At 36.5% G+C, this 24702-nt stretch overlaps 1 protein-coding gene across 1 annotated transcript in view; it reads left to right on the top strand.

Annotated features, from left to right (window-relative positions):
* Positions 1 to 24702, top strand: part of UNC79 (unc-79 homolog, NALCN channel complex subunit) — a 345437-nt gene that overhangs the window by 265030 nt on the left and 55705 nt on the right. Inside the window, exons 38-43 of the mRNA XM_069086022.1 lie at positions 170 to 208; positions 9257 to 9369; positions 9447 to 9532; positions 11964 to 12137; positions 17183 to 17251; positions 23177 to 23287. Coding sequence (XP_068942123.1) covers positions 170 to 208; positions 9257 to 9369; positions 9447 to 9532; positions 11964 to 12137; positions 17183 to 17251; positions 23177 to 23287 — 592 coding nt within the window. The remainder of the gene's footprint in view (positions 1 to 169; positions 209 to 9256; positions 9370 to 9446; positions 9533 to 11963; positions 12138 to 17182; positions 17252 to 23176; positions 23288 to 24702) is intronic.

Below are 24702 nucleotides of genomic sequence, written 5' to 3'. Positions count from 1 at the left end.
GGGATTGGATTAGGTTGACTTTTAAGGTTCTTTCCAGTATCCATGGTGCATTTATGGAGCATTTGATAATGTTTCTAGGTTCATGTCAATTTCTAATTTTCCTGATATTGTATTCTGTGACCAAGGTTAGGCCATTTCGGTGACTATATTTTTTTGGTATTTTGTTTAGATTGGCATCCAGCACCAGTTTTTCCAACCAAGCAGAAAGGTAAGGTCCCAAAGTAAGCCAAATACATTTTCTCTATCCTTCCCTCTTTTTTCTTTTTACATTCTTGCATTTTTAACATCTATACTATACTATAGTATATTAGGGGTATACTACAGACAGTACACATGGGCCAACAGACAGGAACTGGGTTTGAACCTCAGCTCTCTCACTTACAAACTGGGTGACAGTGGGTTCTTTATTTATAAAATGGGAATAGTTCATTTGACCACTTCAAAGTTTCAGGTGACTCAAAGGGCAATAGAGGGATGTATGGTGGGATACATACTTCCACTTTCAATCTGGAAGAAGAGGAGTAAAGGATATTATTGAGGAGATAGGTGATTGAAAAGGAGGTGGGCCAGCTATATGGAATGCAACTGGTAACAGATAGACTCATTGCTGCACAGATAGTAATAAAACATGAAATGACCTAGAGAAAGGCCTCCACCACATTGGATAAATGCCATACAGAAGATATATGGAAAAATAGAGGAAAAATGGCACAAGATGAAGTGTGGTCTGTATTGGTAAAAGGAGTATCCATATCAATGAGATCATGAATCCATTGATAAATTAGAGCATATAAGTATGAATCAGCTCACAGGGGCCTATGAAACTCTGGTTATGAAATCCCTTTATAACATTAAAGTGCTATCTAAGTATAAGATGATTTTCGTTTCTATCAATTATAATAATGTTTATAGATGGTCTAAAATCTGTGATTCTTAGTGTCCTTAGGCTCAACAGTACCCCCTGTCATTATTATACTTATTGTTACTGTATTATTATAATTCTTTTCTGTAATGAAGATTTTATCTATGAATTTTAGAATATGCAGAGTATGTGACAATAGGGTCATCTGTCTTTATTTCTTATGATATCAGGTCAAATTATTATTATTTTTTTGGAACTCTTTTTTTTTCTGAGTCCTGGAAACATTTTCTTTTCTTTCACTTCTTTAATGGAACCCCTGTCTTTCCAAAGATACATGGGTTTTATTACAAGGTTTCCTCATTTTCATAACTGTGACACGAATTTCTTGTATTACCAAGTATCAAGGTCAGATCCTAGAGAGGTTTTGGAAATTTTTATCAGTGTCTATAGTTAAAATTACAAATAAGATTTGACTTGATTTCATTGATAATGTAAGGTCATTTAGGCCTTACCCCCTAAGCAAGGCTATACATAGCATAGAAATATGTTCAACAGATGCAGGTTCCTGAATTGTTGGATATTTTTGGATGCTGATTTGCCTTTTTTGTGTAAGCTACATTGCCTAGTCCACAAAGCTCATTAAAAATGCACCATGTTACTTGATATAACTTATACATGGACACAAATGTTCATTTGAATTTAGGTCCAGGAAAAAACACAATCTTTTGCTTTGAATTATGTCTTTTATAGTCACTAAAAAAGATTCCACAAACTCTTAAAGATTGAAGTTGCTGAGACATCACGATTTGAAACACAAACTTTTAAGAACAACAGGCTCTTGTGGATCATAGGTCATATAGTCCAGCCTCTATTTGAAATATTAATCCGGTCTACATTATATTTGAACTTCTTCATTTCTTTTTTTGATAGTTGTTAAGAAATTAAGAAATTTTTTATTCTATTGATTTGAAATCTGTTTCCCTGTAATTTCTTTTACAAAATATTTTTTCATTAACAAGAATTTGCTTTCTCTCCTTACTTCACTCTTTGAAAAAATAAAGAAAAACAAAACCTTAAGAAAAATATGCATGTTCAAGCAAAACAAACATTAACCATGTAACAATGAATATTTCATTCAGCATCTTGAGTCCATTGCCTCTCTGTCAGGAGATGAGTAGCATTCTTCATCATTGTTCTTTTGGAACTGTGATCGGTCATTGTATTGATTAGAGTTATTAAATATTTTAAAGTAGTTTGTCTTTACAATGTCATTCACTTTACTCTACATCACTTTATATATGTCTTCTTGGTTTACTCAGAAACTATTTTTTTATAATTTCTTAAGATGTTCCATTGCATTCATACAACATAATTTGTTCAGTCATATACAAGTGATAGCTCCCCTCCCGCCCACCATTTCTGTCACTATAAAAGAGCCACTGTAAATATTTTTGCATCTATGGGTGGATCCTTTTTCACTTTCCTTGATCTCTTTGGGGTATAGGCTGCATTGATCATGTCCAAAAAAATACATTTCAGTCGCACCCTGAGTTCATCACCTCTCTATCAAGAGGGGAGTAACATGTTTCTCACAGTTCTCTGGAATTAGAGTTAGTCAGTGTGTGGATCAGTTTCCTTCCCCTATCTTTAAAAATAGGAAAAGGGTAGTGTGAGTGTAGTGTGCTCAGTACTAGTGTTCTAGGTCTGATGCAATCTACTTCTGCTTCCCTGCCCCCTTTCTTTCTGTTGCCCAGAACCCAATCATAGATTTTTATCCTTTATTTTTTTAAACTTCTCTTTGAAATCTACCCTCGATCATTAGTTTATTTTGCTTAGAATAAATCCTTCCCATAGTTTTCCCTCCTTCTTCATCCTTCTTCTTCCTTCTCCCTTTCCCCTTCTGTTTCCTTGTAGAGTAATTGTATTTCTGTACTCAGTTGTGTGTGTATATATTTTTTCCCTCCTCTGAAACCAATTCTGATGAAAATGAGGCGGAAGTGCCACCTACTCCCCTACCCATTCTTCCACTAAATTGTCTGAGATCATTTCCCATACCATTTCTCTTCCTTTTCCCTTCTGGTATATTCCTTTCCCCTCTCTTTTCTTTTTTCTTTTAAGATCATCAAGAATTTAAAAAGACCATTCCCAGGCCCTCTGTCTTATTAGAATCCCTTTATGACCTCTGATGATGGTAGGGTTCTCAGGGAACACATGTATCATATGCCTATTTAAGAATGCAAACAATGAATCCTTGTTTATACTTATGATTGCTTGTTCATTTTTACCTTTATATGTTTATGTGGTACAGTGCCAGATTTGAAGTCAGCAAGCCCCAAGCTCAAATCTGTCCTCAGATACTTATTAGCTGTGTGACTCTGTATAAAAGTCACTTTAACTTCTGTCTGCTTCAATTTCCCCATATATAAAATGAAGATAACAAAAGCATGTACCTTTCAGTTTCATTGTGAGAATCAAATGACGTAACATTTGTTAAAGTGCTTTGCAAAACTTAAAGGGCTATATACATAGTACTATTCTTGTAATTATTTATTATTTCAAAATTTCTACTCAGCTATGGTCTTTTCATCAGGAATGCTTGCAAATCTTCTATTCACAGTAAAGGACCATTTCGCCCTGTAGAATTATGCTCAGTTTTGCTGGGTTGTTATTGCTGTTGTTAATAATAGTAATAACAATAACTAATATTTATATTGTGCCTGTTGTATGCTGGGCACTGTGCTATGCACTTTGCAAATACTATCTCATTTGATCCTCACAACAAGCCTGAGAGGTAGGTGCTATTACTATCACCTCCATTTTAAAGATGAGGAAATTGAGGCAGACAGAGGTTAAGTGGCTTGTCCAAGATCACATAGCTACTAAGTGTCAGGCTAGATTTGAACTCAGGACTTCTTGACTCTAGTTCTAACATTTTTCTCCACGGTGCCACCTAGCTGCCTTGGTTGTAAGTCATATTTTTTGCCCTCTGAAACATATTTCAAGCTCTTTACTGCTTTATATTGATGACTACTTAATCTTGTATAATCCTGACTATAACTTCTTGGGACTTGAATTTGTTTTTTTTCTTTGACCAGGAAGCTCTGGATTTTGGCTATAATATTCCTGGGCATTTTTATTATGGGTTTTCTTTTGGGAAGTGACTAGGAGGTTCTTTCTATTTTCACTTTGCTCTCTGGTTTTAAGAAATCTGGGCAGTTTTCTTTCAAGTTTCTTGAAATATGATGTCTAATATCTCTTTTTTTTGGTCATGGTTTTCAGGTAGTCCAGTGATTCTTAAATTATCTCTCGTCAGTCTGTTATCCAGGTCAGTTGTTTTTGCTATGAGGTACCTTATACTTCTGTTTTTTTCAGCCCTTTGACTTTTTGAAAAAACATTTCTTGTTGACTCATGGGGTCAGAAACCTCTTTTTGGGTCAGTCTAATTTTCAAGGAGTCTGTTGCTTGGGTGAATTTATTACATACTTCTTGTGCCAAGTTGTTGATTATCTTTCCACTTCTTTCTTCCATAACTTTCATTTCTTTTCCATTATTTATTCTAGCACTCTAATTTTATTTATGAAATTATTTTTAGCTCTTAAAAACTTTTGCTTCATCTTTTTCTAGGAATTTAAGTTGAACATGTGCCCAATCTGTTTTTCTTTGGGCCTTTGCTTGTAGATGATTTGGAGTCATTCTCTTCTTGTGGGTTTAGGGCTCGAGTTCTTTGATACTAGCTCTTTATTCTTGTTTTGTTTGCTCATTTTCCCAGCCTTACTTCCTGACTTTGGATTTTTTGTTAGGTCAGGGTTGGGGTCAGAGCTACGGGCTGTTGCTTGATTTTGTACTTGCTCTCCACTCAGTACACAGTCTAAGGCCCTTAACCATGACCATTCCTCACTCTGGACCATTGCATGTAGGAACAGATTCCTTCTTCCATTTGCACTGGATGTGTAACCCAGCACTAGGTAGTAAATGATAGAGCTTTTAGCTGATACCTGTTCTTGCTTCCTGCACGAGGTCAGACCCCTCTGTGCCAGATCTGAGACCACTTCTTGCCTTGCCTGTTATACTGTACTATGCAGGCCCTTGTTCAGTCCTGGAATTGGAATGTCCTACATGACTGTTCTTTGCTAGATTTTATACTTAGTGTTTATAGATCTCTCACTCTGTCTCCCTATGTTTACCTGGCCTATAAATATGACTTGCTATAATTTTTTCTTAGATTTCCTGATCAGCACTTTTCTGGTGTAAGGTCTCAAAGTGGCACAGTGAGTAGAGTTCTGGGTCTGTAGGCAGGAAGTTAAAAAAATTTTACTTCTATTGTTTATTTTTTGTTTTGTCTGGCTTTTTGTGTTCCCATTTGGGGTTTTCTTGACAAAGATACTGGAGTGGTTTGACATTTTCTTCTCCAGCTCATTTTACAGAAAAGGAGATTGAGGCAAACAGGGATTAAGTGACTTGCCTAGGGTCACACAGCTAGTAAGTATCTGAGGCCTGATTTGAACTCATGAACATGAATCTTTCTGACTCAGGGTCTGACACTCTATCCACTGCACCACCTAGCTGCCCAGGAGTCAGGAAGACCCAAGTTCAAATCCAGCTTCAGACACTTACTAGCTCTGTGACCTTGGTCACCTCTGATTACCTCTGTTTCCTCAACTGTAAAATGGGAATAATAATAATACCTACCTCCCAGAATTGTTGTAAGATAATAGTTGTAAAACACTTAGTACAGTGCCGGGCATGTAGTAAGTACTAGCTATTATGATGCATTTTCTAGATCTTTGTTGAGGAAATCATGGTTGTATTTCTTTCTGCTACTCTACCATCTTGACTGGTCCTTTCTTTTAATTTTGAAGTATTGGTCATAGTACCAAGGAAAACAAATCTAACCCCTCTGACAATACTTCAAGTACTTTGAAGACAAATTTGATGTCTCTCCAAATCTCCAATTTGATGCCTCTTTTCTTTTTTAGACTAGTTCCTTCAACTGATACTTAGTAATTGTGGTTAGTGTCACGACAATTCAGAATGTAAACAATATAGTATTATAGTAAGACTTTCAGGATGTTGATTATTGAGTGGATTTTTGAATACAGCATTTTAGAGAATCCTTTTCCTCCCATTATCTGAGTTGGATTTTCAGAAAAGCCTTACACTAATGCCACAATTGTGGTTTGGAGGTGACCCTAGAGGTTCAGGCTATGCCACTGGGTTAAGAATGGCTATGAGTAAAAGCCTGATGATACACTATTTCTGCCATCCATTGATTTAGCCTAAATAAGTCCATTGTGGTTCATATCCAAAGACGGGTAATGAATCCATTGACCATGGCAGCTGTGGAAGGGTCAACAAATCTTTCACGATGATAACACTTTTCATTATATCTGGTTTCTGTATTCTTTATGATGCCTTCTTATTTATGTACATAAGGGTGTCTATAGATTCTTGTGGATATGAGGATTACTTCTTAGAATTATGTAACTGCAAGTGCTAACCTTTCTCATCCTGAGAAAAGTAAAAGAATCAGTATTGCTTGCTTTATAATATACAAATGTATAAAGACATTTATACACAACTATTAATAGGTAAGCCCTTTATCTCCTTATTAGCACCTTTATGTATTGGAAGTTTATTTATTATCCCTTGTGGAACCTGACTTAGTATTGCACATGTAAACTCCCAGCCTAGAATGCCACCCTTCTTTGCTCAAATAGTAACTTGATAGATAAAGGGTCCATCTGGACCTTGATGGTCCCATGGCATCCAGAATCATCCAAAAGACCCCATACATTCCTCTTGTTAGCTAAGCTTGAGGAAAGCAAGAAAAATTTCAGTCCTATACTCTTTTTTTCTCCTCAACCAGTTGCTTCAATCAAAGATTCCAAAGTATAGATCTGAAAACAGAGGTAGTAGATAATACCTTGGTTGTACCAGTAACTGTCCTGGAACACCTGAAGAGAAAGGGGCATATCCAATACACAGAAGATAAGACCTTTTTTTAGTAAAAGGAAGCCTAGAAGTAATTTTTGGATTTGCCATACCATTGCTCTGGTCTGGATATAGATTTGAAGTCCCAGGACATCTCTAATCTGTAGTGAGCTATAAAATTATCTTTTAATAAATTTCCTTTTGACATGTGAATCTTGTGCATATTTTCCTTTTCCCCTTCTTGGTGTAGATATAGGATTACCACAGTCTCTTATTTGGAGAGGCATCTGCTGTCAAATCAAGGAATTGAAATGGGTAGGAGAAATGATTTGGTTTTAGAAAACTGTGATTCCCCTGCCTACTATCTCCAAAATAGTTTAATGTTTAAAAAGCCCATTTTTTTTAAACAATAATAATCCTAAAAAACTATAGTCATCTTTTATTTAATGATGCCATAATATATGGCTGCATATCATGTAACACATCAATCTTGAAAGGACTGTTGTTAAAGGTAACAACAAATGTCATTAGAATGATGGTGGGAATAAGCAGTTAGCATGATAACTTACCTGTGAAAAGTATAATAAAAGAGATCATCAAGGACATGTATGATTGAATAAAAGAAGTGGACTGGTCATGTAGAAAGAAAGAAGGCTAGCACATGCTTGACAGCCCAAGTGTAACATTGTTCTTTATGAAATATTTAAAAAAGAGGAAAGTCTCCTGTGTGTTGTTTGGAGTCTTTGTAAATAATTTATGGAAGTAAATGGACAAAAAATTGCACAGGATGAGAAGGTATGGAGATATTGAAAATTGCAGGAGGAAATGGAGTATTCACATCAGAGAAATCACAAAACTGTTGAAGGATCGAAGTATCTTAAAAAAATAATTTTAGTTTTTTCACTGAACAAAAATAATTTTTTTCTCTTTCCAACCTTTCCCTTTTAAAATATCTTAATCACAGATTTCAGTTAGGAGGCTCTTCAATGACCATCTAGTCCAAACTCTACTTGAAAGGACCTCCAATTAGAACACATCCAACAAATACTCATTCAGCTACTGTTTTAAAATCTCTAACAAAGGATAATCTCAACCTTAGAAGTCAGCCTAAGACATCTCAAATAGGTAGCAACTTTCCTCTGACATCAAATCTAAATTTTCCCGTTTGTGCAACTTTCCCTCTCCTCCATTTTTCTTGATTCTGCTTACTGGGGCCAAATAGAGCAAGTCTAAACTCTTCTATGTGACATCCCATCACCCACTCAAATATAGCTGTCATATTCCCCAGTATGGGTAGAAAGGAAATTAATAGCAATAAAAGTGAACATATGGAACTGAGACATTTATCAGATCATTTCCATAAGGAAGCAAAGGGAAGTTTCCAAAAGAGTTCATGAAGCCTCAAAGGAAGGCTGAATATGTAGAGGTCAGATGGTTCCAAAGGAGGAATTCCAAGACTTTATTTCTTTCTTTTCTGACGTGCTCTGGAATACTTGAATTATTTTTTTAAATCTTTAATGCCTAAAGTGAAGAGCTTTTGGAGATAAATGCATCACTCCTTTAGAAGATGGGAACTCATTATCCTAGGTGGTTTTTTTTTCAATACTTTTCATTTGAACAAAATTGATTTAGCCTAGACTCATACGCTGTTAATTTTGGAAAAAACTTTAGAGATTATCTAGTCTGATGAAGGAACTGAGAGCAAGGAAATCTATTAGAATCCATCTGTTGACTTTTTCTGGGTTATGAGAGAGTGTAGTAGAATGGAAGGAACACTGGCCTCTAGTTTTCTCCAGGTGATCTTTGGCCTTCATTTACTTTATTTACCTGGGCAGAAGATGGTTCCTTATTAGACTAGGTGATTTCTAAAGTGCTTCCCAGCTCTAATAGCTTATATGTCTATACTAAATACATTTTATGGATTTTTAGAATTAGAAAGACCTGCAGATGTTGGAAAAATTAAGTAGAGGGCTTTTATTCTGTCATTTGCAAAGTGGGAATGTTAGGACATTCCTAAGATTCCTTTCATTTTTAAGATTCTGTGCACTTTGTTCTAGTGTTCTTTGTTTTATGATCCCTATTATCTCTAAGATTCTGTTTTCAGTGGTTTAACATCTATGTTCAATGGTCAATGTTCTGTGTTTCAGTATTACATGCTAAACTCTCCTTCCAACTCTATTATTGTGTGACCTAATATACCCTATAAATCTCACATTTTGTGTTCTTTCTCCTCAAAAGTCTATGTTTACAGTTTCTTCTAGCTCACACCTACCATGATTCTATATTTTTTAATTGTAAATTTTCACTGTTACTGAAGATAGGTATTACCATATCCACTTTATCTAGCACAAATTGCAGTAAGAGAATTAGTGTAAATCCTGATGCAAAGTTATTTCTTGGAATTTGGAGGAATGAAAAAAAGTTTCTTGACATCTTTTGCTTTTTCTCCTTCTTTCATCCCAGCATGATGATCCCTGGTAATGCTGCAGGGGTGGCGAAGCAGTTTCTCCGCTGTATCTTTCATCAGCTAGCTCCCAATGGGATATTTCCACAGCTGTTTCAGAGCAGTATAAAAGGTAATTCTTTAGACACTTAATATGTGGCCAGTCATTCAGATCTGAAACTCTGCTAATTTAGATTGTTATCTTTCCAGATGGGAGTTTTTTACGAACGTTAGCTACATCTCTCATGGACTTCAATGAGCTTAGTTCCATTGCTGCACTCAGTCAGCTGTTGGAGGTAGGTTTTCCAGAAAGATATTTCAAATCTTGTCTAGACCAGGAGTAATTTGAAAATACTGATACATGGAAAAAGTCAATTTCCTTTTATCTGAAAAATCTGGAGACCCCCTAACTTCCTTATAACTGATAGTGTTTTCTCTGTCACTTTGGGGATTTTTGGAGCCTTTGGCCCATATTTGGTAGTTGAAAATGGGTTTAGGGACCAGTTTTAAAGATTTTATCTCCCTTTCAAAATATCTTAGAACTTTATAAATACCTATTATGTTCAAGGTCCAGTTCTGGACAGTGGAAATAAAAAGCCAATTTTGTTCCTGCCCTCAAGAAATTTGCAATCTTGTAGTCATATTAAATATTTGTACTAAGTAATGCAATACAAATTAGAATTAGAAAAGTAGAAAGAGAAATCAGAGAGGTATGGACAGCTAAGGGATGGAAGACCCTCTTCTAACTGGAGGGACCAGAGAAAGTCTTAGCCTGTGGGTAGCCAGGCACCAGAAGGCTGTGGCCACGGGAGCTGGTAATCTTTTTTCCCATCCTTTATCTGCCCTTGCACTTTGTCTGGAGATCTTTGCTCTTGGGTTGTCTATCTCCTTAATAGAGGAATGAAGCTTCCCAGTACTGAAGTTTTAACATCACCTCAGGCTCCTGATGAATCTGTTTTGGCATTAATCTAATGGGATCTCTCTGATGGAAGCAATAAAAGACATAGCCAGAGTATTCTTACCCCCATTTTAAATACAGAGGAACTGAGACTTAGAAGTTAAATGATATGTCCAGGGTTACACAGCTATTAAGCATCTGAGACAAGATTTGCCCTCAAGTCTTCTCAAATTCAAGTTCAGCACTCTATTCATTGGCCTGGAAACATAGGCTGTAACCACAATAAAATCCAAAAAGGAGAGCAGTGTTAACAAATACTGAGTTTTCCTTATATTCCTGTTTAATTGACTTAGGATTGTTAGGATGTTGGCCACCTTCTAGCATCTGAAGGACTGTCATAAGGAATAGGGATTAGATTTATTCAGTTACGTCTAGAGGACAGACTTAGGGAAAATGAATAAGAGTAAAGTGGGTAATTTCAGTCCCCTCTAAGGAATAATTTCCTAATAATCAGAGCTCTGCCAGAATGGATTATGCTATTTTAGGAAATGTCATTGGTTATACTTGAACTGAGAATAGTGACCAATCTTTAGGGATGTTGTAGAGTGGATTCATGCCTCATGGACTTAGATGACCCTTAAGTTCCCTCTGCCTGGTACCGTATAAGACTCTGGTGAGGATAGTCAAAATGGTATCCTTAGTGTTCAAAGATGAAGCTATTTATACACATTAATTGCATATGTCTATATTCCTCCATTTTTTTTTTCATTATAGTATATTGACTCATCCACTCTCTTGCCAGCATCCCTTGTGACCAAGGGTACATATTTATGAGATGACTGGCTAAAGTTAATACTATTTACTGCCTGAAGCAGGTCCTGCATCCTTCAGTAATTAAGGAAATCCTTGGTCTGGAGGAAAGGTAACCCTTACCAATAGCAGAAGGAACCAAAACTAGGGTCAAGGGAGATAAGAAATAATCTAAAGGCCAGGCTAGTTGATTTCTTTTTAAAAATTATCTTTCTTCTTTTTAAAAATATGTCTTATTGGCTCTAGTTCATTTTTTATAAGGTGGTGATATTAAAGGTACGGTGACAAGTGGTGATGTTATATTTGTCCAGAGTTCAAGACTTTGGGAATCTCCTGAAAATATCCTGAAAAAGAGGGATCCCAAATGCAGGGATGTGGGAAAGTTGATTTAAGTTTATACTCAGAATGCCTTCTGTGAGCCCATTTGAATTGTTTACACCTTTTCCTGAGTCACAGGTTAAACAGTTAGAGGGTATAGAAAACAAAAGTAATTGGAACAAAGGGGGTCAAACCCATGATTTGTTAGCATTAAACTCTAAATAACTAAAACAACTATTTATAGGCTACTCTGCATTTTAATTCTGGGTATAATATTTGAGTACATCATGATATCATCAGCAACTAACTCAATGGTTGTCCATTGAGTGCAAGTCATCATCAATGCAATACGTGTTCTTCACCAGTTTTGTTTTGTTTTCATGAATAGACAGGTCAGTCTTGTTTGAATGATTGAATATCACACTGGGGAGGCCCTCTAGTGTTCTGAGACCTAGTGTAATCACCACAAAGTCACCTGCTAAAAGGAGAATCTATAGATCATTTCCATCCACAAGTAATCCCTTTTTTATTTGCATTTTTTTGGGTTCAGCTGACTCTTGAGTAATTATGGGTTCTTGAAATACTGAAATAAGTTGGTAATTGTTAGTGGTTTAAAAGAATATTTTTAAAGCTCGTGATACAATGTATGCATATCTGATTTTTTAGTAGTTCAGACCCTATACTTTTTTTGTATTCTCTAGGGTTTGAATAACAAAAAGAATTTACCAGCAGGGGGTGCCATGTTACGCTGCTTAGAAAACATTGCCACCTTCATGGAAGCTTTGCCAATGGATTCTCCCAGCAACCTCTGGACTACCATCAGTAACCAGTTTCAGACTTTCTTTACCAAACTGCCTTGTGTTTTACCTCTGAAGGTATGAAGTAATCAGATTTCTTTTTAATAGTTTGCTACTAGTTGCAATTTCCTATTGACCAAGTCTTGTGAGACCCAAACTCAAGAAACAAAGACCTGAGTAGTATAATGCTATTGTTATGGAAAGCTCCAAATAGGAATTCCTGCTGGGCACAGAACAGAGAATATGATTCTTCTCATTTCCCCAAAGCTCATGAGGCAAAAATAATATACTCAGGTTTTCCTTTGAACTGATAAACAAGGAAAGGAAGGTCTATAGGTTGTGCTTGTGGAAAGATCTACTGCAATGGGCATTGTTAGAAAGAATAATTATTGTTCTCTAAAGAAGGTGAATACTGCATTTGAAAGTGTGTTGAATTTGGAGTCAGAAGACCTAAGTCTAAATCCCATCTCTTTCACTTAGTAGTGTGTGTGTGACCTTGAACAAGTCACTTAACCACACTAGGCCTCAGTTTCTTCATCTGAAAATAAGGGTGATGTACTAGATGACTAGTTTCTTTCCAGCAGTGAATTCATGGCCTTGTGAGTATGGGGGAGCTAGAATAATAAACATAAAGGTGTTTGATCATTTGTTTACCATATTAGAACAAATGATATTATTTTTCGACCATTCTCTGACTTCCTACTCTCATAGCTGTAATGGTAAGAGGAGAGTCAGCATAGTATAGTAGATTATATGATGAACTTGAAGTCAGGAAAATCTGGACTCATATACTGCTTCTCACAGGAATGATGAGGTAGGTAGCCAGACTGCAGAGAGTTAAGAAGAGAGTGAGAAGAACGGAAATAAGGAGCACCTGCTGTAGACAGTTTTCTCAAGGAGTTTAGCTAAGAAAGGAAGGAGAGATAGGAAGATGGCTTGTGGCGATGAATGGTTCAAGAGACGGTTTTTTGAGTATAGGGAAGACATGGGTGTGTTTGTAGGAAGTAGGGAAGGAGCCATTAGGTAATGAGAGATTAAAAATAGGTCAGAGTGGGGATGATAGAGAGTGCAGGATGGAATGGGATCTTTGCATATGTAGAGGGGTGCTTGATATTTTCAAGGTGGAGAGTCTTTTTGTGGGACAAAGGTAAAGGAGGAGATGATAACCGAAGACATCTGAGTGACATAAGATGAGGAAGAGGAAAGAAGAGGGAGCTCTCAGTGAATAATCTCAATTCATTTTTATTGAAATATGAGGCCAGATTCTCAGCTGAGAAGGTTGAGGGAGGGGAAGTTGTATGAGGTTTGAGAAGGAATGTAAATATTTAGAAAAATGTAAAAGGAATGCCTTGTTGTATTGATGTCCCAGTTGAAATTTTATAACAAATTTGTGGTGGACCCATTCAACACAGTTTTGTGATTTTCTCTACCTTCATTCAGCAGTATATGAATAGGAATGAAGACAGTAGATGATAATATTCCAAGGTTAGTGTTGGCAAGGCAAGTTCTCCAGTAGGATCTTGAAGTACTCGAGAAAAGAGGACAGTATAGAGTCGAACTAGTTCACAAAGGGGTAAAGATTGGAAGGGCAGAGAGTATAGCCAATGCAAGTGTGATGGCCTCAGAAGAACTGAGGGGTAGATGGATTGGAGGTCATTGTGAGGATAAAGAACAAGGTTTGGAGTTGCAAGACAGAAGGAGAGGTGTAGTGACAACAGATTGTAATCAGATAAAGAATTTCAGATTTCATGAACGTGAATGTGGAATGCTTGTGAGTTATGAAAAGATCAAGAGTATGATATCTCTTTGTATTTCTGTGGTTGGGTATAGCAGTAAGTTATGGGAAATGAGTTAGTTTAGGAATTGGGAGGTTAGAGTGTTTGAGAAAGAATCATTAAGCATATTTAAATCCTGTATTATGAGGGAAGGAGTTGGGTAGCAAAGACTCTAAATCAGACCCTGGGGAGTGTTTCTAGAAGTGTCCTAAGGAGTGATTTTAGGAGTGTTCTAGAAGTTGGTAGACAATAACCCCCAGGATCTTGATTGGATAAGTATGGATTGAATGACCATCTAAATGATGGTGGTAGAGGGAGAATTTGGAAGTGGCAATGGAGAGCAAGGAATATAGCAAGGAATACTCCCACACCGTGATCAGCAAGTCAGGGGGTATGATAAATGTGCACCAGTGCTAGAAAAGGTAGATGGAGAAAATGTATCATTAGGAACAGGAGGAGGTCAGATCTCAATGAATGCCAGAGTGAAATAGGAAAAGGTTTACAAGGAAAACCGTTACCTATAGAGCATTCATTTCAGAGAGCACAGTGGAAGGGTTGGGTAACTTTACAGTGGGACATTGGGGGAGGGAGGAGGTTGGGTCGAGGGGGGTGTGAATTAAGGGAGCAGGCAGTGGGGGATGGAGAATGATGTTTGAACAGTGGCATTCAAAATAGCTGAAATATGGAAGGTATGACAGCATGGAAGTATGTTGGTCATTGAGGAATGTATTCAGGTAGGTTATCATTGTTACTAGAGGTTTGGCTTTGAGTGGACTTGTCAGAGGGCATCAGGCAGCTTTGTGGCTGGAAAGTGAAGGGAAGAATGGAGGGAGTGAGGAAGGTGCCTAAGCTGAGTCAAGATAAGCCCTCATGGAGGTGGAGGTGGTCAGAGAATGTACTTGAAGCCACTGAGGGATGGCTGCTCAGGGAGGCAGGTACAATCCAGGCAGCTCTTGTGGAGATGATGTAGATAATTAGAAAATAGACCTGGAGTTTGGTAGCTTCATCTTTGAATTCAAGGGCAAGTCAATAACTTAGCTGAATTTTCCTTTTTGCCAGTCATACTATAATAATTATAACTCACACTAAATAAAGCACTTTGAAGTTTGCAAAATGGTCTGTGTGTATTATCTGATTGGATCCTTACATAACCCTTTGAAATAGGTGCTGCTAGTATCCTCTTTCTAAAGATGAGGGAACTTCAATGCCTCATAGTCTTCATAGAGGTAACTTAGTTCTATCCATCTGCAAAGGAATATAGACTTGGTGATGGATGACATATCTTGTCTATGGATCTTGTCTAAATCTGGAGAGGTTCATTACTATGTTGGCCAAGGCAAATCTCAAAGACTACTTAAAGAGCTGTTTCAGTCTTCATTGGTGGAGGTAGTACTGAAGTATTTGTAATTGTATATTCTCATTTGTTTCTCTGAATATTTTTTAAATAAATAAATTTATTTTTTAAATAAAAGTTCTTTTAGTTTCTGTAATATAAAGTTAGTAACATTTTTGTTTCTGAAATAAAATATTTTGAAAATAAGTTTGAATTCATATCAGTTACTGACTCTCCTTTGTGTGCAATAGACATTTTTTTTCCCATTTCATAGTACTGTAAGACTTAGAACCAGAAGGGATGTTAGAGATGATCTAGTCCCTTCTTTGCATATGAGGATACTGAAGACTTGATAGGGGAAATGAATGTTCGAGACCATACTGGGTGTGAAGAACCAGACCTAGGATAATAAGGCCCCTTCTCTGACTCCAGATATGGTGCTCTTTCAATTGTGCCACACAATAATAACCTGCAGTTAATACTAACAGTGCTACTAAACCATCTACTAGAGAGGTAGATGTATGGAAAATGTTCCAAGGGACCATTTAGGGGCATTTAAAACAATTGAAGACTTTGGCTCAGATAGAACTAAGTAGAATAAACAATGCCTACCTAACCCAAATGGGAAGTTCAGCTGCCTTTTTTCTGCCCTTCACCACCAAGACAAAATGAATTCTGAAGTCCCTCTGCCTCACAAATTTACTAGTCTTCAAGGAAACAAAGAAGCATGTAGATGCAGGGATATTATAGCCAGCGTGGAAAGGCACTTTCATGACAAGTCCCACCAAAATTCAGGGAAAAATATAGGACATTTGAAAAAAGAAAAAATGTACAGCAAAGTAAATGTCAAGTTAATTTTGGATTGAAGGAGAAGATGCGAAACAAACCCAACAGAAGGTGCTTCTGACCTGTGTCAGTGTAGGAAACTGAAGCCCTCCAGCTCATTGTTGTTGCTGATGATATATTATCCCTTTGTTTCCACACAAAGAAATGCTTCATAAAAATCTCTCATACCTTATCTGTATCAGTTCAGCATGGGTAGCTAGAAGACAATAAAGTGTTGCTTACAGATAGAGGTAGAAAACAGTTTTTACAAATGCCAAATAAGATAGTTCTCCATTCTTGACAAAATACCTCCCTATTTATCCAGTCCTTAACTATTTTTTTAGAAAGGTTTCAGGCCTTTTGGAATGCCTGTATGATGTCTGTGGCTAATCCATGTCTACATGTTTGTTTCCTCAAAGACTCTAGTAGATTAATTAGTGAGGAATGATTTCTCTATAGAAAAAAAATTCTGTCTTCTATTCTGCTTAGCTTTTATGACTATGAAAGGGAGAAAATGCAACTGAAGTATTCTTTGAAGCTGAGCATTGTTCATTCAGTTCATATAAACCTAAGCCCACAGTGGTTCTCTAAATATGAGAGAAAGCTTCCTCTGATCAGATTAGCATTTTTCTTCAAAATGGCATGTTTTATATCTGAGAGTATTAAATATACATGTAGCATATAAATTTATTTCTGTATTTGAATGCTATCAAAGCTAAATGACCAATACATTGTATAAACTATAATTTCTTAATCTGGTCAAGTGTTGTGATATTGTATGAGAATTTTTTTTAAAATCAAAGAATTATTTTTTAAATGGATGGTCAGTAGGCAATAATGGAGGAGCTATAGGTCATATTTCTATTAAGTGAAAATTAATGCTTAAAAGGACCACTTTTAGTCCTAGAGAATTGATGATAAAACCTTTCCCTTTGCCTGATAAAGAGGTGAGAGAAAGTGGGTATGTGATATTGTATACTTTATGACAATGTCAGTTCCTTTAACTCAATTTTTTCATTATTTCAAAGGAGGATTTTATGGAGGAAGTATTGTTGGGAAATGACTGTGGTATAAAAAGCAAAAGATATCAATAACACTTTAAATTAAAAAAATAAAATGAATGCTTGGAAGTATAAAACAAAACAGATCAAAAAAGATATTGATTTTGTTCTTCTTTCATTTTTGGTCAGTGTTCTTTAGATTCCAGTTTGAGAATAATGATCTGCCTCCTGAAGATACCTACCACCAGTGCTACAAGGGTATGTTTTCCTTAATTAATTAATAAAAGTAATAATAATAACAATAATAGTCATAAAAATAATGATTGTCCACATTTATATCATGCTTTACAGTTTACAGAACACTTTTTTCCCTGCACTGTCTCACTTGGTCCTCAGAACTGCACTGTGGGTCTTAGACAGTGTTAGCATTATTATCCCAGTTTCACAGATAAGGAGACCACCTTGAAGTAGTTAAGTCAAGATCACATGGCTAGTATACAATACTCAAAGTCAGTTTTTCTGATAAAAAGTCCAGTGTGCTTTCTTCTTAGATGTGTGATGTAACTTTACCTAAAAATTATTTTTATGTTAAAAAAAACAGATATGACACCATTGTAGATCAGTAGAAATTGTTTGTTAAATGTTTCTTTTACACCCTCTTGTTTCTTCCCAGTCTAGAGTATAGTGTCATGATGGTATATGACATGTCACAGTACAGGCATGTGAAATGGTTTTATTGTATTTCAATTATACTACTTAGATCTATCTACAGTGTTATTTCAGTTTCCTGTGGCCACTTATTTTGGATTTGAGGAAGATATAAAACAGGGAGGGATAGGCAGCATGTTGCTTGTTTCAAAAGTTTCATAGGATTTAAATCTTGGAAACACAGAGAGAGATGTGACTTGCCCATGGTCATGCAGGAGGTAGACTCTTGAGCTTAGGTCCTTTGACTCCAAATCCGGTACTCTTTCCAATGGGCCCCTGATATCAAACTCAAATAGAGATGGATCACTGCAGGACACACATTGACTTAGAATGCTACAAATGAACATTATCTGTGTTATATGTTTTTACATCTTGTTAAATGTTTCCCAGTTACATTTTAATTTGGTTCCTGTATAGGGTAGCATGTGTTTGACACCTTTGTATGCCACCATACTACTTTGCTTATAGAAACATAATAGCAATCTTTAAGTACTGGAAGATTCGTCATGTGGAAGAGGGAATTTGTTCTTGTTGCCCAAGGTGGCAGAACAATTCATGGAAATTGAAGAGAGACTAATTCTGGCTTAATAAAAGGAAAATAAAAACACTTTCCCAATAATTAGATTTACCCAAGAGTGGACCAGGCTATCTTGGAAAGTGGTGGACTCTTCATTAGTGAAGGTTCCATTTGGAGGCTGAATATTATAGAGAGAATCCTTAAATCCACTTAGGCTATATGATTCTCCGAAGTTCATTGATTCTGTAGGTTATGTATGCTTGCTGTAAGGATGGGTTTATAGGCTGGGCCATATTCAGATGTACTTGAAGATCAGTACAAATGTAGAGTAAAGCAGCACTGGAATCTAAAGTTTTTGAGTAGTTATATAAAAAGATAATTTTTAATTGACTCAGGGCAAGTGACAACACTGAATGTGTATAACTTTGATCAATAAATATTTATTCAATACTTACCATACCCAAACTATTATGTGATATTGGGATACAAAGAAGTATTTATTCCCTTTCTACAAGAAGTTTCCCATCTATCAGGGGAGATGAAAAACTCTAGACATTAAGAAACAAATAAGAGCTAATATTTATGTATATTACTGTAAAGTACAGTTTTAAAAGCTCCTTTACATAATTAACGTAGTTGACCCTTACAACAGACTTTTGAGATAGATAATATGTTATCCTCATTTTACAGAAAAAGAAAGTGAGGCTCAAAGAGGTTTATGTGACTTCTGTAAGTAACCTAGCTAGTAAGTGGAAGAACCAGGACTAGAACCTAAGTTTTCTGAATCCAGGTCTCACATTACTTCCTTTATACCACATAGTCTCCACCTTATGCTGGTCAAGAGTTGATAACTGCCAGATGACTGGAATGTAGATATCATTAATTAGACAGCTTAGACAACTGGAATGATCAGAGAAGGCTTAATAGGACTCAGCCTTAATGAATTAATAGGATTTAGACCACAGGTTCCCAAACTTATCTGGTCTACTACCCCCTTAAAAATTACTCAGCATCCTCTGGAAATCTTTAACCCTTTAGTGGTTTAAAAAAATTTGCATCATTTCAAAAAATGCGATTTAAAAAAATGAAGCATTGTGTTTTTAATAATTTATTGTAAATTTGTGGTTTTTTCCTACATTGAAATTTTGATGATGCAATATTGCATCATGTAACTGTATAGTATCATATTGTAAACAAGTCGTTACACGCACATATTCCTGCCAATGCATTCTGGGCCTCCCAATGACGCGATGCTCTCCTACCAACACTTGCTTGATAAGACATGTTGGTGGACTTGGGCACTGATTGGTTATGATGTGTATTTTGTGTGTTTATTTGGAAAATAATGTAATCACTACAACTTTAACTGTTACACAACAGATGAAATGTGTACAAATGGTTTTTCAAAGTTTTCTTATCTTTTCTTTCCTTATGCTTCTACCACCCCCTTAATTTTATTCAATAAGCCCCAATTGCACCTGAAGCTACTACTGCCCCCATTGATAGTTCCAGCACCCCTAGGGAATGGTATCACCCACTTTGGGAACCTATAGATAGAGAAAGGGTAGGGCGGGTTCTTTGCAAACCAATCTGTCTCCCAGCTTTTATCATTCTGCTTGGTAGTATCAATGCCTTCCCAGTTACCTAGGGTCAAAGCCTCAGAGTCATATTTGATTCTTTTCTCTTTCTCATTTTTCATATCTCTTTAGTTGTCAAGTCTTGTTGTCTACCATGACAGTTTCTCCCACTTTTAACTCATGCTTTAACTCACTGCCCTAGTTCAGGACTTTATCACCTCTGACCTGAACTATACAACAGCTTTCTAAATAAGTCTTCCTGCTTTCAATTTCTCGCTTCTCCAATCTTTGCTTCACATACCTATCAAAGCAATCTTGCTACTACACAGGTTTGACCATGTCACTCCTCTGTTCAAAGACATTCAGTGATTGCCCATTGCCAAATAGGATAATATACAAGCTTTGTAGCCTGGTATTTAAGGTTAGGGATAAAGGCTGGACCTGTGATTTCCTTGGTGCAGGGAACTCCTAGATGAGGGAAATTCTTCTGCCAATTCATGTTAGCATCATCCCTGTGACTTAGTATCTTCGAAAGTTGCCTAGTGCATTAAGAGGGAAAGAGATTTGCTTAGTGTCAAATAACTATATGTATATTAGTATGTTATATAGTTATTAGGCAGCTACATGGCATAATGGATAGAATGCTAGACCTGGAGTTAGAAAGATCTGAGTTCCAATCTCGCTTCAGATGCTTATTAGCTATGTGACCCTGGGTAAGTCACTTAACCTCTGTTTGCCTCAGTATCCTCATCTGTAAAATAACCCTGAGAAGGAAATGGCAAACCATTCTAGTTTCTTTGCCAAGAAAACCCAAAATGGGGTCACAAAGAGTAGGACACAACTGAAATAACTCAATAATAGCAACCTAGGGTGCTTATGAGGATCAAATGAGATAATATGTGTAAAGTGCTTAGCACAGTACCTGGCATATAGTAGGCACTTTATAAATGCTAGCTATTATTATGTATCAGAGGTAGGTCTTGAATCTAGGTCTTCCTGTTCCAAGGCTAGCTCTCTATTTACTATGCTACTTTCTCCAAAATCTGTCTTCAACCTATTTTTCCAGTCTTATTTCTCTCTTCTCTTTCATGTACTCTGCTCTGTCCAAAGTAGACTACTTAATTTTCCTTGATCTTTTTACTTTTCCTAACAGATACCTTAGGCAGATTTGGTTCCCAAGCCAAGGTTTGTGCTTCAACTTCTCAAATGGAACAATTCTTAAAGGTCACCATTGATTTATCACTAAGTCCAATGACTCCTTCGCCCTTATCCATACCCACAATTCAACTCCTTTGTAGCATTTGAAATTACTTGTCTGACTCCAACCATTGACCCAACCCTAGTATTCACCCTGACCAACTCCGCTACTTTATTCTTTATTTGATTTCTTTGCAGTAAATGCCTGATAGTGGTATCAATGCATCAAAATATGTGTACAGTTTAGTAAATTTTTGGGTATAGTTCCATATTGCTTTCTAGAATAACCTTAAACTTCTTGAAATTCTTCCTTATTTATCTTCCTTATTTATCTTTATGCTATGTTAGCTCTCCTTTTACCTCTCTAACCATTATTCTTTCTTCCTCATCAGGTAAATTTCCTCTGTGTCCCCTAAATACAGGTGTTCTCTAAGGTTTTGCTCTTTCCAGTCCTCTTTTTTCTTCTCTATAGTTCCTCTCTCTGTAAGCATTCATAGATGTCCACTGTTGTTAATGCCCTTTTTTTTTGCTCCTCATATCACCACTTATTCACTATAATGTTAAGGGAATTTGAAGATCTTTCATGCTCCTAATAGGCCTATGTGATCATGTGGAGGAACTTGTAAATGGGTAGAACAAGAAAGGTGGAGCAGAAAGTGGGAGTTAGACAGAGCTGGGAGAGGGAAAGAGCAGGCAGAGCAACTAGCATGAGCGAGAGAGAGAATTTTTGCCTAGGGGAACTTGTTTTGTGGGAAGGTGTAATGGAGGTAAGGTCCAGGGATGTAGGTGCTCCTTGCATTGTCAATGTGTCTAGAATTCTTTGTTACTATGATGGATTTGGCTTACTGGTGTTTGAATGAATGTCTTGGTTTCATATTAAAAGAAGAGGGTCTGTTATATCTTGCAATTCAAACCTGGGAAGATGCCTGCATATTCATGGCAGTTGTGGGTATCACATTGTCAAAATATTTACTTATCTGTATACCTGTTGTCTCCCCAGTAAATATAAACTCCTTGAAGGGAGGCGCTGTTTTGTTTTGGTTTAGATCCTCGTACAGTGCCTTGCCCATGGTAGAGAATAAAAAAATGTTTGTTGTATTGAGTTGTTGCCTTGTCCTGGCTTCATGAATTCTGAAGAGGTTATTGTCTGTCCTACATTAATTCTATATTTCTGTCTTTTGAAATCTTTGTCTTCCTTCATGGTCTACCTCAGGCATGAAATTTTCCCTTGGTCCCATAGCTAAAAATGATCTCTCCTTTCTCAGTTTTCTTTCTTATTGGGCTTTGTGTAGATGCTTCCTTTGCATTTATCACATTCTACTTTGTATCATACTTATATGTATATATGCCTTATGCCCCCAGATGTGGCATAATAAAAGAGCTGTCATTTTTCATCCTCGTTTCCCTATCACCAACCATAGTACTTGGTTAAAGAGTAGGTATGTAATAAATGTTAGTACTCTCCCTTTTGAAATGGTTTTATATTATTTTGTATGTACTTGTATATACTTTGTAGTTATGTATCTGGTAACATCTTGCTTGGGTGCTCCATTCCTTTCCATCCCCAAGAGTGTAAACTCTGTGAGGGTAAGAACTGTTTTATTTTTATGTCCTCAGTGCCTAGCACAATACCTTGCACATAATATTGAGCACATAGGTTGGACATATATGTGTATATATACATATTTATTTATATATACACTTATGTCTTATATGTGTATATATATTTATAATAAGCTGCTAATATTTGGTATTTATGTATTAAGATGTTTTAGAAGAAACACAATTCAACACAAGATGGCAGATGTTCTTTTTCATTCCTTCATTCTAATCAATTCAGTTCTCTGATCCAGAGTTTTTCCCACTGAGCCTATCACTACTGAGGGTGGGTTCAGAAATGATGTCATAGCAAAGAATTGGATTTCTTCCAAGCAATAACAATGATAGATTGTTGTGCTTTGAGCCACTGGGTGAAGCTGCATTTCTGATGTCTGATGCTTTCTTTCTAGGATGCCTTATAAACATAGAGGCTCTTGCCTGAACAACTTTTTGGCTCCAAAGGTAGCCTCCCCAGCTACCTTCCAAGCAAAAAATAATTTACTACAGCATTGTAAGGTTTTAATTCTATTTATGTATGCTGAAGAAATCAGCAATTGATTTTCTTCAACCCATATCCCATTACAGAGTCTGCTGGAACCATTTTCAAAACTGCTCAGCTTTGTTATTCAAAATGCTGTCTTCACATTGGCCTACCTGGTGGAATTGTGTGGCTTGTGTTACAGAGCTTTTACTAAGGTAAGGAAGAATATAGTGGGTGGCCAGACTGTGTTGAAAAACTTTTTCTCTATTAAATGTAAAGAAATTATTAAGTCTTTTGGCCTTTAGCCCAATATATACCATTGAAATGAAGCTTTTACACACATTATACTTAGCCTGTGTCTTGAATACCTTCAAACCAGTTTGAAAAAATACTAAACACTTACTATGTGCAAAGCACTGGCAATTAAAAAGACAAAAAAGAAACAATTCCTGGACTCATGGACCTTAAGGATACAATTTGTATGTAGATAAATAAGCACAAAATATATAAATAGTAAGGAAAGCACTGATAATGGGGGAATCAGTAAGACCTTTTGCAAAACAAACACAAACCTAAAAAAGGATTGTGTTGGTCACCTAACAACAGTTTATTAATATCCTACTATATGCTAGGCGGCATGCTAGGTGTTAGTGATACAAAGACAAAAATGACATAATCCCTATCCTCCTTGTATTTTAGTAGATGAAGGAATATGAAAGGAGAAATCTTTATGAACAGTTTGGAAAAGAATGCAAAATAGAAGGCAAAGTGATGATGATGATTATGATGATGATAACAGATTCATATGTCAATTTATATTGCTTGTTTGATCCTCCAAACAACTCTGTTGTTGAGTCAAGTTAAGTAGTTCAGGTATTACTGTCGTCCCTTTACAAAAGAGGAAGCTGAAGCTCAGGAAGGTTATTAGGTCTTGTCCACGATTATATATGATTGGTAAGTAACAGAATTGAATTAGACGTAATAGTCATTTATAAACACTTTTATAGTGTGCCAAGATTTTTCCCACATGATATAAATTAAGCCTCATCATAAGCCTGTAAGATAGGTACTGTAGGTATTTTTATCTCCATTTTACAGATGAGATTGGAACCCACTATACCACTACAGCTACCTTTCATCACCGCCATCATAGGCATCATTATCATGATCATGATGCTAACAGTAATAATACTATCTGACTCCAAATTGCAAAGTTCTATATCTCTTGTTTTGCTTTCCCAACAGCCCTGTGAGAGAAGATTTCACCCATGTATTTGACAGTCTCATATATATTTTTGGATGCTAGTAGAGTTAGGTGAATTCAGAAATGATTGAACAGCTTGACCAAAAGAGTGTCAGTCATTCAGTCAGTAAACAAAGTGCCTACTGTAGGAAGGTAAAAGAGAGTCCCTGCTCTCAAGGAGTTCACAGTCTAATGAGAGAGACAACATACAAATAACTATGTACAAACAAGATACATCTAGGATAAAGAGGGGATGGTCTGCAAGGAAAGGAACTAAGATTAAGGAGGACTAGGAAAGGTGGGATTTTAACTGAGATTTGAAGGAAATCAGAGAAGCCAGGAGGTGATGAAGGCTGATAACATTTCAGCCAGTGAAAATACCCAGAA

The sequence above is a fragment of the Petaurus breviceps genome, unplaced genomic scaffold (assembly GCF_028583685.1).
Source record: "Petaurus breviceps papuanus isolate PSGF00001 unplaced genomic scaffold, PetGlider_PUasm1.0 177, whole genome shotgun sequence".
Taxonomy (NCBI): domain Eukaryota; kingdom Metazoa; phylum Chordata; class Mammalia; order Diprotodontia; family Petauridae; genus Petaurus; species Petaurus breviceps.
The sequence above is the reverse complement of the archived record's forward strand: the minus strand, read 5'-3'. Positions and strand labels throughout refer to the sequence as shown.